General features: G+C 41.3%; 1 protein-coding gene across 4 annotated transcripts in view; it reads right to left on the bottom strand.

Annotated features, from left to right (window-relative positions):
* The window catches only part of MPHOSPH9 (M-phase phosphoprotein 9), a 68,805-nt gene that overhangs the window by 10,344 nt on the left and 42,486 nt on the right, over positions 1-15,975 (bottom strand). For 2 of the 4 annotated variants that reach the window (XM_008591475.1, XM_008591482.1), the window contains 4 exons: positions 9,287-9,334; positions 8,271-8,335; positions 6,443-6,544; positions 598-732 (listed from right to left, as the gene is read on the bottom strand). In XM_008591475.1, coding sequence (XP_008589697.1) covers positions 598-732; positions 6,443-6,544; positions 8,271-8,335; positions 9,287-9,334 — 350 coding nt within the window. Of the gene's footprint in view, positions 1-597; positions 733-6,442; positions 6,545-8,270; positions 8,336-9,286; positions 9,335-10,226; positions 10,262-15,975 lie in introns of those variants that run through there. The other 2 variants (XM_008591489.1, XM_008591497.1) reach the window with 2 other exon arrangements.

Genomic DNA, 15,975 nt, shown 5'->3' with positions numbered 1-15,975 from the left:
AAGAACTCACCCTGATCTTGCACTTCCCATGTCCAGAACTGGAGAACTAAGTCTTTGCTGTTTAAGCTACCCAGTCTGTAGTAACTTGTTACAGTAGCCCAAACTAAAACACATAGTTTACTGGGATTGGTAGGAGAGAGTAACGTGAGAGTTGACAATTACACTCCACATGAATGTGCATGCTTTACGATGCAAATAAATTAAAACAGAACCTGCATATAATAAACCAGTGCTTCCAAAGCCTTTTAACATCTAGCACATACAGAATTATACTATTTTGTATGGCAGTTGGAGTTACATGGCGGAGGCTGCTACTGGGGGCTCAGGCGATCTGGAGGGTGAGGGGATCAACATCTTGTCCTAACTGCAAGTCCACACTGTGCCACTGCACAGATGAGCGAGCTCTGCAGAGCCCATGAGAGTAAAATATCCTAAAAGAATTAGCTTTTCAAAGTAAAATAAAAATCAGGTCCTCAACATTAAGACAGTAAAGAACTAAAGAGATGGCTCTTTATACCTCTCTGAACATTTAAAAGCAACGGCAATCTCTAAGAAAACATAACATTCATAAATGGGACCCTTGCCAGAGTATCTTACCCAGGAACACAGGTTTCCTCCAGCTTGTTATCCACTTTACTGTCCTGGATGTCCAAAGGCTGGCCAGTAAAGATAGAATACTCTGCACCTGGTATCAGCCACTTCCGCCTGCTGACATCTGAAGTTGCTAGCGTGCTATCGGAACGAGAAGCAGGAGGCACTGCAAGGTTTGCACTTCAACTGAGACTGCACATGTGTACAAAACAGCCTTTCAAGTAGTATTTACATATTTGCACAGTAACTTAAAAACCACATATACCAATGCATATTTCGGATACATGAACTCTATTTTACAGTATGAAGATTCAATTAAACTGTTACTTTAGGTTTTTATTACTTATGAATATTCCCAAATTTCAGTCAAGATTCGAGTACTCACAGCTTTGAGCTTGCCCTCCTTGTCCCACCCAGGCCACCTACTACTGCCCTTCACACCCCTATAGCTCAGGTGAGGAGGGGAAGAAGGGCTGTTCTTGTTCCCTTCAGACCAGCCCTATCCAACAGAATTTCCTGCAAAGCCAGAAACTCTCCCTATCTGCACTGTCCAATACAGCAGCCACAAGTCACATGTTGCTAGTGAGACTGAAGAACCAATTCAAAAATGTTATTTAACTTTAATAATTGCATGTGGCCTCTGGTATGACTGTTCTGAAGAACGCAGTTCCAGAATATTGCTTCCCCCATGTTTCTATGGAAATCCTGCTTGTCTGAGGCTCACACTGCCGCACATTAGCCCTCTGGCCACTCACTGGACTTCAGAAGCCTTCTCATTTCTTCACACCTTCTCCCGCCCTCATGCCAGGCAACTTCATGAGCTGTCGCCAACTCATGCTCAATCATCCACCGCAGAGGACACTGCTGGACTCTGTCATCACCAGACAACACATCCCCTGTAGAGAACCAATCCTCTGAAGATTCCTCTCCTCTCTTCAGGCTCCCGTGCCCAAGCACTACCACAGCAATCTGACCGCAGGCCGCTAGCCCTTGGCCTCACCATTTTCCATCCATCAACCCCCCTAACTTTACCAGTTCCTCTTTATCTACACTGGAGTCCACACTCATGATAATTGCTCATTGCCTTGACCTCCTTTCCTCTCAGCTGATAGGCAGCAAGCCCCTAAGCCTGGCTGGTCTAAACTCCTCCAGCTGCACATTGCCAGAGCAGAGTCACCACCTGTGTAGACACATCAACACCCTCTCACGCAGCCACCCAACACTTGTTGGCAACACACCTTTCCATAATCAATGAGCTCAAGTCACTGATACAATTATCTTACACCCTCTCCACTCTCCTCAAACCTCTTGTTCTGGTCTTCACTGTCAGGTGATAACCTCCAACTAAACTTCAAAAGAGAAAATAGAAGCCACGAGGCAAACCATGAGATATGTCGTCTTTCTCTTAGCTCCCTTTCTCAACTGAACTGTTTTTTTTTTTTTGTCCTTTTTGAGACCGGCCGCACTGCACTCAGCCAGTGAGCACTGTGAGCGCACTGGCCATCCCTATATAGGATCTGAACCCACAGCGGGAGCGCTGCTGCGCTCCCAGCGCCGCACTCTCCCGAGTGCGCCAAGGGCTCGGCCCTCAACTGAACTTTTTAAGAGCTGCCTCTTTTATCTATTTTTACTTCAACTCCCAGTCACTTTTCCTCATTTTTTAAATTAAGAAATACTTCAAACCTTCTTAGAAAAGTATAAAGGATACTATATAACAAGCACCCACTTACCCATTCCCAGTTTTAACAAATGCTAAGATCTTGCCATATTTGTTTTTAGTAAGACATAAAATTTTACAAATAGTTGTATTTTTTATTACATAAAGGGCTAAATGCACGCATCCTTTTAATGCTGCTTTTTCTAGTCAACATGGATAAATCTCAAACATAATGTTAATACATACAGCTCTATCATTTTAATCATTTATCCACACTATAAATATATCACAAATGACTTATCATTTCTCCTGGTGGTGGATGTTAGTTTTTTATATATCACCTTTCGACAATGCTAAAATTAACATGTGTAAGAATTCCTCTAAGGTAAATATCTAAAAATGAAACTGTGGAATTTGGGGTGTGCACATCTTCAGTTGTGCTAAGTTTCAGTCAACAATTAGCTTCAGCACTCTTATTTCTTCATACCTTTGCCAAAGCTACAAAATGATCAGATTTTAGGTTCTGACCTGTTTGATAGTGTGAATGGTATCCTATTGTTTTTATTTGCATTTTTCTTGTTACTCATGACAATGAGCATCTTTCCATTTTTACTAGCCATTTAGGTTTGTTTTTCTGAGAACTGCTTATTTGTATTCTTTTATCATTTTTCTATTAAGGAGGTTATCTTTTTCTTTCTTTTTTTTATATTTTATTTAACTTTTTTTTTTATTGGTTATGAATATTCATGGGGTACAAAGCTGACCATCACCACTTGTGCCCTAGATGTGATGGCCAGATCAATACAGGCAGCATGCCCATTACCATAAATTGTGATCATACCCCGTGTGTCCCCCACCCAATTAATCCCCCACTTCCCTCTCCCTTCCCCTTTCCCCACTCCACTTTGTATCTCTAGGTATACTCTCCCTCAGCAAGTCCAATGCACCACTGTGGTCTTTCTTTCTTTCTCTCTTAGCTCCCATTTATAAGTGAGGACATGTGGTATTTTTCTCTCTGTGCTTTGCTTATTTCACTCAACATGTTTCTGAAGAGGTTGTCTTTTTCTTATTGATTTGTAAGAGGTCTTCTGTATCCTGGATACTCATCCTTTATTGGTTGCAATTTACTTTAAAAATATAAAATACTTCAAGCACGCATAAACATACTTACAGGTAATACTCATGCACAACCATCCAGCTTTATAAAATCTTGATTCTTTGTTATATATCCTTTAGATTTTTAAAGAGTGGAATACTACAGATACAACTAAAGTCCCCAATCTCATTCTTCCCTCCCCAAAAGTAACCACTTATACTAAGTTTGTGTTCAGCATTCCCATGCGTGTTTTTATACTGTTGCTATATTTGTATGAACCCATAAGATACGTAAAACTGTTTTACATGCTAGAGTTGATATAAATAGTATCCTATTCCTTCTGCAACTAGTTTGTCGTTGTTCCATATCATGTTAAGATTAATCCATGTTGACAGTCTAGTCAGGAGCTGGCAAATCTTTTCTGTAAAGGGCCAGATAGTATATATTTTAGTTTTTATGGGCCAGTGTCCATAGCAACCACTTAACTGTTGTTATGCAAAAGCAGCCACAGACAATACATATATGAATAAGCTTGCTTGTGTTCCAATAAAACTTTAATTATGGACACTGAAATTTGAATTTCATACAATTTTCACATGTCACAAAATATTTTTCTTTGATTTATTTTTTCCCCAAACATTTTAAAACGTAGAAACCATTCTTCTTGGGCCTTACAAAAACAGGCAGATTAGGCTGGATTTGGTCCCAGGCTGCAGTTTGTCATCTCCTACTCTACTTCATGTACTGTCAGGCTGGTAGAGTCATGCATAAGAATATCGCAATGTATTGATTTTCCAGCTGTTAGACATTTAGGCTGTTTTCATTCATTCTTCAATACATTTCTATCACTCTATCCAAGCTGTTCTCTAAGTCATCAATAGCCTCCAGCTTGTAAATCCAATAGACTCTTCCAGTCTTCATCTTACTTGACCTCTCAGCAGCACTCATACTGATGAGTGTGGCTGCTTCAGTTTCCTCCTAGTTTTCTAGCAGCTCTTTCTCAGATTCATTTGCCAACTCCTTCTCTAACCAACATCGAATTGTTGGGGTTCTTCAGAGCTTTGTCCTAGACCCACTTCTCACTGAACACATTCAATTACCATCCATCTTATAGCTTTAAGCTTTAAGTGGTCTAGAAATAGATGACTCCAGGGCCGGCCCGTGGCTCACTCGGTAGAGTGCGGTGCTGATAACACCAAGGCCGCGGGTTCGGATCCTATATAGGGATGGCCAGTTTGCTCACTGGCTGAGCGTGGTGCTGACAACACCAAGCCAAGGGTTGAGATCCCCTTACCGGTCATCTTAAAAAAAAAAAAAAAGAAATAGATGACTCCAAAATTTATAGCTCCAGCCTAAGACCTTATTTCTGAGCTTCAAACTCAAGTTTATAATTGTCCACTTGATTTACACATGGAATCCACATGAATCTCAAACAAAAATATTCAAGATTGGGGCCGGCCCGGTGGCGCACTGGATAGTGCGCCGCTTGGGAAGCGCGGCGGCACTCCCGCCCGAGGGTTCGGATCCCACATGCAGACCGGTTCCCGCTCACTGGCTGAGCGAGGCGCAGGAGCGACGCCGAGGGTTGCAATCCCGTTGCCGGTCCCCGGTCCGGTACGGGGGCAACACTGAGGGTTGCGATCCGTTGCCGGACACGGAAAAAGACAAAAGACAAAAAAAAAAAAAAAAAAATATTCAAGATGGAAATCTGGTCTCTTCCCTAGTTCAACATATGGCTCCTTTAGTTGTTCAAGACAGAAAACAAGGAGTCATTCTGACACCTCCTTTTCTCACTTTGCCATCCAATTCACACCATGTTCTATGGATTCCACCTCTAGTATCTCTCCCCAATCCTTCTCTCTTGTCCATTTCTATGGCTATCATTCATATAACACCATCTCTCTTCTAGCACTGCAATGACCTAACTAACATCCCTGCTACCACTCTTTTCTTCTCCATCTTCTCCTCATGGGAGGTATGTTTAAAAAGTAAAAATCGGGTGACATAGTTTTACCATAGAAAACCCTTCAAAAGCCTTCCCAATGAACAGAGTAAAATCCAAACTCTTGACCATGGCTTAGGAAACTATGTGTGATCAATCTATTATTTCATTCAGGGCTACTTTACCTCTTGCTGGGAATATTCAGGCCACACTAGCCCCTCCTAGGTTCTTCAAACATGCTAAGCTCTTTCCTACCTCAGTACTCAGGAAGGCTAATTTCTCTGCCTGAACCCATCCCCATCTCTCACCCCTCCACGCTTCCCGCTCCAACAACTCTACACACAGTTTACTTCTCTGCTTCCATGTTACCTGCACAGAAAGGCCTTCCCTGACCCCCCCAACCTTAGGCCCCTCCTTTGTTCTCTCTCACACATTCAATTTGAGTTACTTAGATAATTTTTTATTTAAAGAATTCATTATGTTCTACTAAGATTTATTAACAAAGATCTAGAAAAAGTTTCTCATTTGACAATTACAACTTAGAAATGTTAAAAATTACAATTTAAAATAATTTCTGATCATCAAAACTGTGAGTTTATCATCTACTTAATCTTTATTTACATCAAAATCATAATAAAAATCAGTTCTAATATGAAAAAAACTTATTCTTGAAATGTATCATCAAGATAATGCTCTGAGATTATAGCAAAGTTAATTCTTTCAGAACTAAAAAAACTGAAAAGAAAAACCCATACAACCTAATGAAGACCCATCTTCATAGGTCTTTCCATTAACATGGGGATAAAATGTCCGGAATTTTAGATTTAAAGACCTTTTGAGATGTTCTAGCCCAGTGTCCTTGTTTTTACAAATCATAAAACTGAGCTCCAAAAAAAATAAGACACAGCTGGGCAGAGTCAAAGAACAAAATACATTCCAAGTTTCCTTACTCCCAACCTGATTCTATTTCCTCATTTTGGCAAAAGCCTCTGCATGAGAGCATTTACTATATTCAATACATTTTTTTTTTTTTTACACATCTAACTTTTATAATAGCATTTAACTCTGACCTTATGATTTAGAGAGATGAGCTCCTCATTTTAATAGAAGTGTACATCTACTTCTACCTTTACAGAGATTAAATGAAATAACTTACTTGGCACGTGCAGGTCTCATGTGAGTATTAGAATTATGACGAAGACTTAACATATTTTCGTGTTCTACTTGCTTGACCTGAGCTTCAAGTTTTGAAATCGTTCTAATTCAAAAGCAATAAGATAAATTAAGTACATTTCGACAAATTCAAAATATAGCTCAACTACTAATTATTTAACAGACCCTCCTAGAAAAGGGGTGACAAGAGTTGCCTGTCCATTAACCTTTTTCATAGTAAAACACTACCATTAAACTATAAAAAGCTGAACAAAATCAGGGAAAATAAAAAGCAAATACATTAAACTCTACAAAGGAGCATTTCATATACCATACCTAAAGAAAAAGTTATATAAATTTGACTACAGATCAAAACATACAGGATATAAGTTAAGTTAAAAAGTAAATTCAAGTATCAAATAAACTGCATTCTAACATATTTAATTCTAGCATGTATGTATTCATGCACACAAAGTATAGGTAACACTTTCACAAAAGAGGAAGCAGGCTTAACTTCCAAAAACAGAGCTATTAAAAAAAACTTTCTAATTTTTAAAAGAGGCAAAGAGGCAAAAAAAAAAAAAAATCACAAACAACTCTCAACTTATAGGCAGTTCATCTAATTTGTGCCATATTTAGAATAAAAGCCACTTTCCAAGTTTACCAACAGAAAATAACTACTCTGGACAATTAATTGTTTTGAGGATATCCCTGCATTCTTACTGTTCTTTTAAGCTTTGTTTATGTCTTCATCTAACCATTTAAACTCAAATTCTTATCTACACTGATGCAAGGAAGGTTTGAAAAGAATAGCTCTGAGAGGGAGGAAAGGTGGAATTGGTAAAGGGACACGAAAATCAACTATATATTGTTGTATACTGATAAATTAAAATAATAATAATAAAAAAGAAAAGAATAGATCTAACAAGGCTGATGTTTTAGACCAATCTGATAAGAAAGCTATCACTAGAAATGAATTAATCACAGAAAAGAGTTATTAGGCAGATGAGAAACCCAGATAGCTTTTCTGTTCTTCTGTATAGGAAGACCTTAAGACTGCAGTAAAATTTATAAATAAGGGGCATTACTTATATCCAAATACAAATACAAAAATATGCTCTAAAACCAATTTAGATATTTCTAATCATTTGCAATAGGGACCATTTATGACTCTGTTCCTACCTAATTAAGCAAATCATATCATTAATATATATGATATATTAATATTGTATTAAAAACCAGGTCTTTAAGAAAGTAGATGATCACAAAGTTGGCATGAATGCTGTTTTCTCCTTGGAGCACAAACAGAAATCAGTGAACTAGACTGCTTCTTAAAATTCTTCACAATGGATAAATATCATTTAGATTTTACCTATGCTGAGAAAATACATAATGTTTGGGGAAATGCACACCTATGAGTCACAACCACCAATACGTTCTAATCACTTAAAAATTTTCTCTGGCTAAAATCAGATGTATTTCGGGCCGGCCCGGTGGCGCACTGGAGGGTGCGCCGCTTGGGAGCGTAGTGGCGCTCCCGCCGAGGGTTCGGATCCCATGTGGAGACCGGTTCCCGCTCACTGGCTGAGCGTGGTGCGGGCACAACGCCGAGGGTTGCGATCCCGTTGCCGGTCAGTAAAAAAGACATAAAGGAAAAAAAGGAAAAAAAAAAAAAAAAAATCAGATGTATTTCCATATCAGGGGAAGATAAGGATAAAACTAGTTCTCAAACTGTTTAAAAATCCTCAAAAAAAACTTCCTTTTCATCACTTTCACTAAGACACATAAAAGAACAATTAGAGGTATTTATTAGTAAAATAATACATTTTTACCTTTTTAAATCAGAAATCTGAGTATGTGCATCAAGCAATTTGTTCTCAGTTGTATTTAATGTATCCTGTGAAAATAAAGAAAAAACTCAGATAACTGAAGATAGAGATATATCCTTTTATTTAAAAAATGCATAATAAAAATAAAATAAAATAAAATGCATAATGCAAAACAAACCTAAGGCTAAACCAGCTAGCTACAAATTAAACAGATACTCAGCAAGCATGGAATCAACCACAGAGCCAATACAGATAATTCAAAGGAAAAATGACAGCACAAAACACGGGCCTATACAAGCAGCTCTGTGTAAGTCCACTGTGTAACATGTATAGCTCATTATGCTTTGCTTAACTAGAGACAACCCAGCATTAAAATGGACATATTTTAACCACAAACTTGACTAAAACCTCAGTAGAATGGTAAATAAATACCTTCAATAATGAAATTCCCAACATAATGTGATTCGCTCCTGAATCCCCCAGAAGCTGTGCAGGCCATCTCACTAACCTTCAATAATCACAACCCTGTGTTTTATGCAACAGAGATACCTGGACCTCACTCACAGCATTATTGTGGGGTTTTACTGAATTCAAATACACAGTCCTCACATAGAGATTTAATTAAGAATTCAAACATAATCAATAACAACATAATCAACAACCCTACAAAAAGCTAATGCTTTGAAAATCAAAACTTTATACTTAAACAATATTAAGTAATTGTTTGCATCTGTATGATAACTTAAACTCTTCTAAAAATTCATCTCAAATGGAATAGCTATTCGATAAATATTTGTTAGGTTCGTTAAATAATCTAACATACTTGTGAGTCAAATAGGGCAGATATTTGAAAATAGGGATATCCACACAAAGAGGATAAGCAAGTGGTCTAGCCCAAATAACTACATGGTGTAGAGGAAGGAGAGAATGCAGGAGGAGGACAATGGATCAGATCTTGATTCCCAATCCAGTGTTTTTGCCCCTATATAAAATCCAGAACATGAACGATCATCCATTACCTTTATTCTTCCATGTTCTTTTCCAAGGGATTCATACTCTCCTAAAAGCTACAAGGAGAAAACAAAGAATTGCACCACAAAATTAAACTTTCTAATTCATTTTTTAATATTATTTATTATTAGCATATTATTACAAATCGTGATTTTTCTTTATGCCCTTTACCCAAACTATAACCATTTTAATATCAATACTGAGGGACAGTCTACAAAATAACTGCCTGTACCCTTCCTTCAAAAATGCTAATGTCATGACAGAGAAAGGTTAACAAAGAATTGATGATTCTGGGCCAGCCCGGTGGCGCACTGGATACTGCGCCGCTTGGGAAGCGCGGCGGCGCTCCCGCCAAGGGTTCGGATCCCACATACAGACCGGCCGCTCACTGGCTGAGCGAGGCGCGGGGGCAACACTGAGGGTTGCGATCCCGTAGCCGGTCCCGGTCCGGTACGGGTGCGACACTGAGGGTTGCGATCCGTTGCCAGTCACGAAAAAAGACAAAAAGGAAAAAAAAAAAAAAAAAAAAAGAATTGATGATTCTGTGTAGAGGAATTACAACAATTCCTGATATTATTCTTGCAAGTTTTCCATAAGTCTTAAGTTATTTGAAAATAAAAAGTAAAACCAAATAATATCGATAAGTATTTTAAAAGACTAAAATTTATGTGCATTGTTCTTTTTTGAATTGTTGGATATTACTTTTTGCAGAGTTAATTCTACAGAGAAAAGATACAATGTCAAAAGTCTAATATAATTAGGTAATTTATTTTAAAATACGCATGTGGGACTTCTAGTTAAAGAAGAGTCATCACAGAATTTTCTCCTCTTCATCCTGAGATCCCACTAAATTAACAATGAAGAAATCAAAGAAAAAACAAAAGAGGTGACAGTAACAGGTGAGAAATTTCAGTAAGTTTTAGAAGATCGAAAAGGAATAAAAAGTACCTTAGCAGGGTGGAGAGGGCTACAACCTCAAGTGCCTGAAAAAGAGAATGCTGATGGGAAGTGGGTTGATATCTTCATAACCCTGAGAGGCTCAAAACTTGAAATTCAGGTTCAGAGGTGGACATGATTGAAGCACAGGGCTGACCATAGGGAACTGTTTGAAATTCCTCAAGGAGTAAGAGCCCAGCACCCTCCCCAAATCCCACACAGCACAGACTGTTCAACCAGGTGACAGGACACAGGAGAAACTGAATGGGAGAAAAACAGAACTTGGAAAACCCAAATATAACAGAGGAGGGGGAGGCAAAGGGATAAAGAGAAAATTACTAAGTAAAAAAGTCTCCAAAAAAAAAAAAAAAAACTTGACTCCCCTCCTCCACTGCTACCACAGCCTGGCTGATAGGTCCCAGGCAAGAAACTGGAAGTCTTTTCTTTGGAGAAAATGGAAAAACCCTAGAAAAGAGGCCTCAACATATTCACATCTGGAGGTCCCCTAACAAAATGGCTGGTGCATCACTCCACAATTGCCTGCAAGCAATTAGTTCCTGGAAGCTCTCAGGAACTAAGTCCCATCCATACACCTAGAGTTTTGCAATAGCTTTTTACTGCCTCACGGGGAATTTTGTGAGCCTGCAAAAGAACATTTAAAAAAAAAAAAAAGGCATTCAATATGAAACAGATTTCAAATCAAAATTAAAAGTTAACTCAGAATAGTTAATAGTTTTAATAGATTAAAATTTTAATAGATTTAATAGTTTAATGGATTAAAACTAAAGAAACAGTCAAAATAAAGCCATCACTAATATCCTCAAAAAATGACAATGTTAAGGGCCGGCACGTGGCTCACTCAGGAGAGTGTGGTGCTGATAACACCAAGGCTGCAGGTTCGGATCCTATATAGGGATGGCCAGTTAGCTCACTGGCTGAGCATGGTGCTGACAACACCAAGCTAAGGGTTACAATCCCCTTACCAATCATCTTTAAAATAAATAAATAAATAAATAACAATGTTATATTCATAAAACAAGAACAGAAAGCTATGAAAAAGCAAAAAAAAAAAAAAAAAAAAAAAAAAAAAAAAAAAAAAAAAAAAAAAAAAAAAACTCTTAGAAACTAAAAATGAGATAAGAAATCAATTGAATATTAAGACCAGAAGATAAAGAAAAAAAGAGGCCATGATGAAAACTAAAACATATCTCAGAGAATAAATCCATGCAATACAACATTTGCTGGTAAAAGTTTCAGAAAAAGAAAATAGAGAAAAAAGAGGTAAAAAATTAATAGAGAAATAACACTGTCAGATTTTGTAAAACTATAGAACATTAATTTCCAAATTGAAAGAAGAACCTCTGTCCCCAAATGAATGAATCAAGTCCTACAATAAGGCATACTGTTACAAAATTTCAGAATTCCAAGGATAAAAAGATGCTAAAAAACCTCCAGAAGGAAATAAAGAGAACTACATTCAAAAGGAATAAGAAACATTATTATTAAATGCAATGTGTGATCTTTGACTGGACTCTGGATTAAAAAGCAAAAACAAGGGCCGGCCCTGTGGCGCACTCTGGAGAGTGCGGCACTGGGAGTGCAGCGACGCTCTCGCCGCGGGTTCGGATCCTATATGGGAGTGGCCGGTGCGCTCACTGGCTGAACGCGGTGCAGACACCAGGCCGAGGGTTGCGATTCCCTTACCGGTCACGGAAAAGACAAAAAAAAAGCAAAAACAAAACATCTAAAAAGGATATTATTTAGACAACTGGGGAAATCTGAAAATAGACTGCGTTTAGATAGTATTATATCTATGATAAATTGATATTAACTAGTATTATATTGCATATTAGTACAAAATTGTACATTAACTAGAATTGTATTAATGTTAAACTTCCTGAGGATGAAAATTATATTGAGATTATGCAAATGTCCTTGTTCTTAGGAGACACCTGTTGAAGTATTTAAGGGTAAATTATCAGTGTCTGTAATTTACTCTCAAACAGTTCAGCAAAAGGAAACAGTTTGTATCTCTATAAAGACAAAGCAGGTCAAGATGGAGGAATAGACAGTCCCCAGTGTCACTCTCTCCCACAAATCAACCAATTTACGACTATAGAAAAGCAACAACAGTCAAGCTGGGTCTGCTAGAGCTCAGGGGAAGAGGAGGAGAGACCTACAGAGTGCACGAACATGGAAGAAGCCATGATGAGAGAAAGAAAAAACCACTCTGACCATTTCATGCTGTGGCCATTTTAAGGCTGGAGCTGCTGAGCACATGGAGCAGGAACTGGTAGCAGGAGCTGGCAAAAGCCGAAGCTGTGCCCTTTGGATGAAGTTGCTTGGAGGTGGCAGGGGAGAAGAGAGTCTTGGTGGCCCCCAGGACAGCAAGACCACTGATAGCGTTCCCGTGGACCCACATAGGAGGAGCCACAACAACTGAAAAAAAAGGAGCTACTCAGAGGCCAGCGAGTCATCGCAAGGGACCGGCCCACAGCCTGTCCCATGGCAAGTGTTTGGAGCATGGGCAGTACGGGAGATGGGCCCACTGGGGGGACACTGGGGCACAGCAAGGACAGCTGACCTGCACCCCTATCAGTGAAGGACCACTCAGAGGAGACTGGTCAGGAATATAGAATTGTATAGGGTGCAGTTAGACGAAAAGACTCAGGCCCAGATCAGAGTTTCTACACAAACCAGGTGCACTGGGTCTCTGGAGAGCTGGAAGAACCTATAAAGTCAACCATTAAAAACTGAGCTGCACAAAAAGCCTTCTCGAGGGAATCAGCAGCAAAGCAGCAATTTAGCTAAACCACCCAGTTCAAGTACTGGCCCCCAAAGAAAGCTCCCCCATTTTAGAAGTAAAGAACAAAAAATTAGTTCCAGCCCAGGAACACCACCAGGGCCTCGGGGCTCACCCAGAGTCCCGAGGCTTGGAGCCAGGGACTGGATCCCCCCTCTCACAACCAGGCACAGTGCCAGCACCTTGGGGCCTGCCCAGGGACCTGAGGCATGGAACCAGGGACCAGACCCATCCACACAACCAGGCACACTGCCAGCACTAAGGAGCATGTCAAAAACATCACCTCCATGTGGGTGGCCCACCACAGCCACCACACCAACCACGGGTGCTGCAAAAGCAGCAAGATGCCAAAACCACCATGCAGATGGTCTGCCAGCCACTGGAATGCATTGACACAAGGAGAGTCACCAGCAGAGACCAAAGAAGAGAAGAGGATGTTTCTCTCCACAAGCCCATTCCAGAGTGACAGAAGAAGCATCTGCTCTACGATAATATTGGGGGACCTGAATACACCTCTCAGCATTGGACAGATCATCTAGGCAACAAATCAAGAGTAAACATTACTCTTTCAGGAGGAGAGAAGAAATCTAGGGTAATTAGAGGTGGGAGGGGGAGGGGTGAGAGGGATAGGGAGAGATTGGACAAGGGGCATAAAGAATAAGTACAATTTGGGTGTAGCTCCGCCCCCGGCATTGGCGCGAGATCTGAATCTTGGCGGAGGCGGTTATGACAGTGCCCTGAGGCGTCCAGAGCCTGGTTCCAGTGTCCTGTTCGCTCGGTCTCTTCAGCAGCCATGAGGTGGAGAGGCCAGGACAAGGAGGCCTGCAGCGTCTGGCTGGACGCAGCAGCGCTGAAGAAGCAGAAAGTGCAGACTTCCAGTCAAGATGGCAGAATAGACAGTCCCTAGCATCACTCTCTCCCACAAATCAACCGATTTACAACTATAAAAACATAACATCGGGGCCGGCCTGGTGGCGCACTGCTACAGTGCGCCACTTGGGAGCGTGGCGGCGCTCCCGCCAAGGGTTCGGATCCCACATACAGACCGGCTGCTCACTGGCTGAATGAGGTGCGGGTGCAACACCGAGGGTTGCGATCCCATTGCCGGTCCGGTACGGGCGCGACACTGAGGGTTGCGGTCCGTTGCCGGTCACGAAAAAAGACAAAAAGGGGAAAAAAAAAAAAAAATAACATCAAGTGCATATGGAATGGAGAGACGTCCAGCGGGGCAGGCAGACGCTCCACGGAGACCACATGCCCTGCAGGGCCACTGTCACACGATCCAGCAGATAGGCTTCACTGCTACCACCTGGCTCCATTCCCAGCCCGGCCCAGTGCGGACGGAGTGGGGAGACGTCCAGCAGGGGAGGCAGAGGCTCCGCAGAAAACACACACCCTGTGGGGCCACTACTGCACGATCCAGCAGGTAGGCTTCACCACAGGCACCTGGCTCCATTCTCAGCCTGGCCTAGTGTGCACGGAGCAGGGTGACATCAGGCATGGGAGGCAGGAACTCCACGGGGACCACACCGCTGGCGTGGGATCCAGCAGCCCAGCCCAGTGCACGCAGAGCAGGGAGACGTCCAGCGGGGTAGGCAGAAGCTCTGTAGAGACCACACCACTGCCACGCGATCGAGCATCCCAGCCCAGTGCATACGGATCAGAGAGATGTCCAACAGGGGAGACGGAAGCTCCATAGAGACCACACACCCTATGTGGGGGCTGCCACCGTGTGATCCAGCAGCAGGTAGGCTTCGCCACTGCCACCCAGCTCCATCCCAAGCCTGGCCCAGTGCGCATGGAGCAGGGAGACATTCAGCAGGGAAAAGGGAAGCTCCACAGAGACCACACGCTCTGCGGTGCCTCGGCGCATCCCAGCAGCCTGGCCCAGTGTGCACGGAACAGGGAGACATCCAGCAGGGGAGGTGGAAACTCGGCAGAGACCACACACCCTGTGGTACCACCCCGTGACCCAGCAGTCCAGCCGAGTCCAAGCTAACCAGAGAGGTGGCTCCCTGGAGAGGCCCAAGACCCAAGGCAACCACACACTCAAGGCACTAGTGGCCAACTGAGCAGTCACTGAGGTAGCCATACCAAATTGGCAACCCCAGCAACATCTTAGTCAGACAACAGTGTCAAACCTGTGGACTGTGAAACCCCCTGCCGCAATGAATAAACATCAAAGAAAAGATACCAGAAATACAAAAAATCAAGAAAGTACACCACCAAAGGGTAATAACTCTCAAGCTCTAGATCCTACACAACAAGAAGCCCCAATGTCTGACAAGGAATTTTAAGTGATAATTCTAAGGAAACTAAATAAGGTACAAGAAAACTCAGCTAGGCAACATGATGAAATGAGGAAAAGTATACAGGACCTGTAAGAAGAAATGTGCAAGGAAATCAATGCCCTGAAAAAGAATGTAGCAGAGCTTGCTGAGCTGAAGAATTCATTCAGTGAAATAAAAAATGCCAAACTGAAGAATTTATTCAGCGAAATAAAAAACACAACAGAGAGTTTAACCAGCAGGTTTGCGGAAGTTGAAGAGAGAACCTCGGAACTTGAAGATGGGCTGTTTGAAATAACACAAGCAGACAAAAAAAAGAAAGAAAAAAGAATTAAAAACTTTGGAAAAAATCTAAGAGAGATCAGACAACCTTAAGTGCTGAGATATCAGAGTCATGGGTATTCCAGAAAGGGAGGAAAAAGGAGATTGCATTGAAAACATATTCAACACAATAGTGGCATAAAACTTCCCAGGTATAGGAAAAGATACAAATCTTTAGATTCAGGAAGCTCAAAGATGCCCAACTGTATTCAACCCTAAAAGGTCTTCTCCAAGCCATGTTATAGTCAAATTCGCAAAACTCAAAGACAGAACCTTAAAAGCTGCAAGAGAGGGCCGGCCCTGTGGCGCACTGGATGGTGCGCCGCTTGGGAAGCGCGGCGGCGCTCCT

This window comes from Galeopterus variegatus, unplaced genomic scaffold (assembly GCF_000696425.1).
Source record: "Galeopterus variegatus unplaced genomic scaffold, G_variegatus-3.0.2 Scaffold147, whole genome shotgun sequence".
NCBI classification, from domain to species: Eukaryota; Metazoa; Chordata; class Mammalia; order Dermoptera; family Cynocephalidae; genus Galeopterus; species Galeopterus variegatus.
This window is presented reverse-complemented; position numbering and strand designations above follow the sequence as displayed.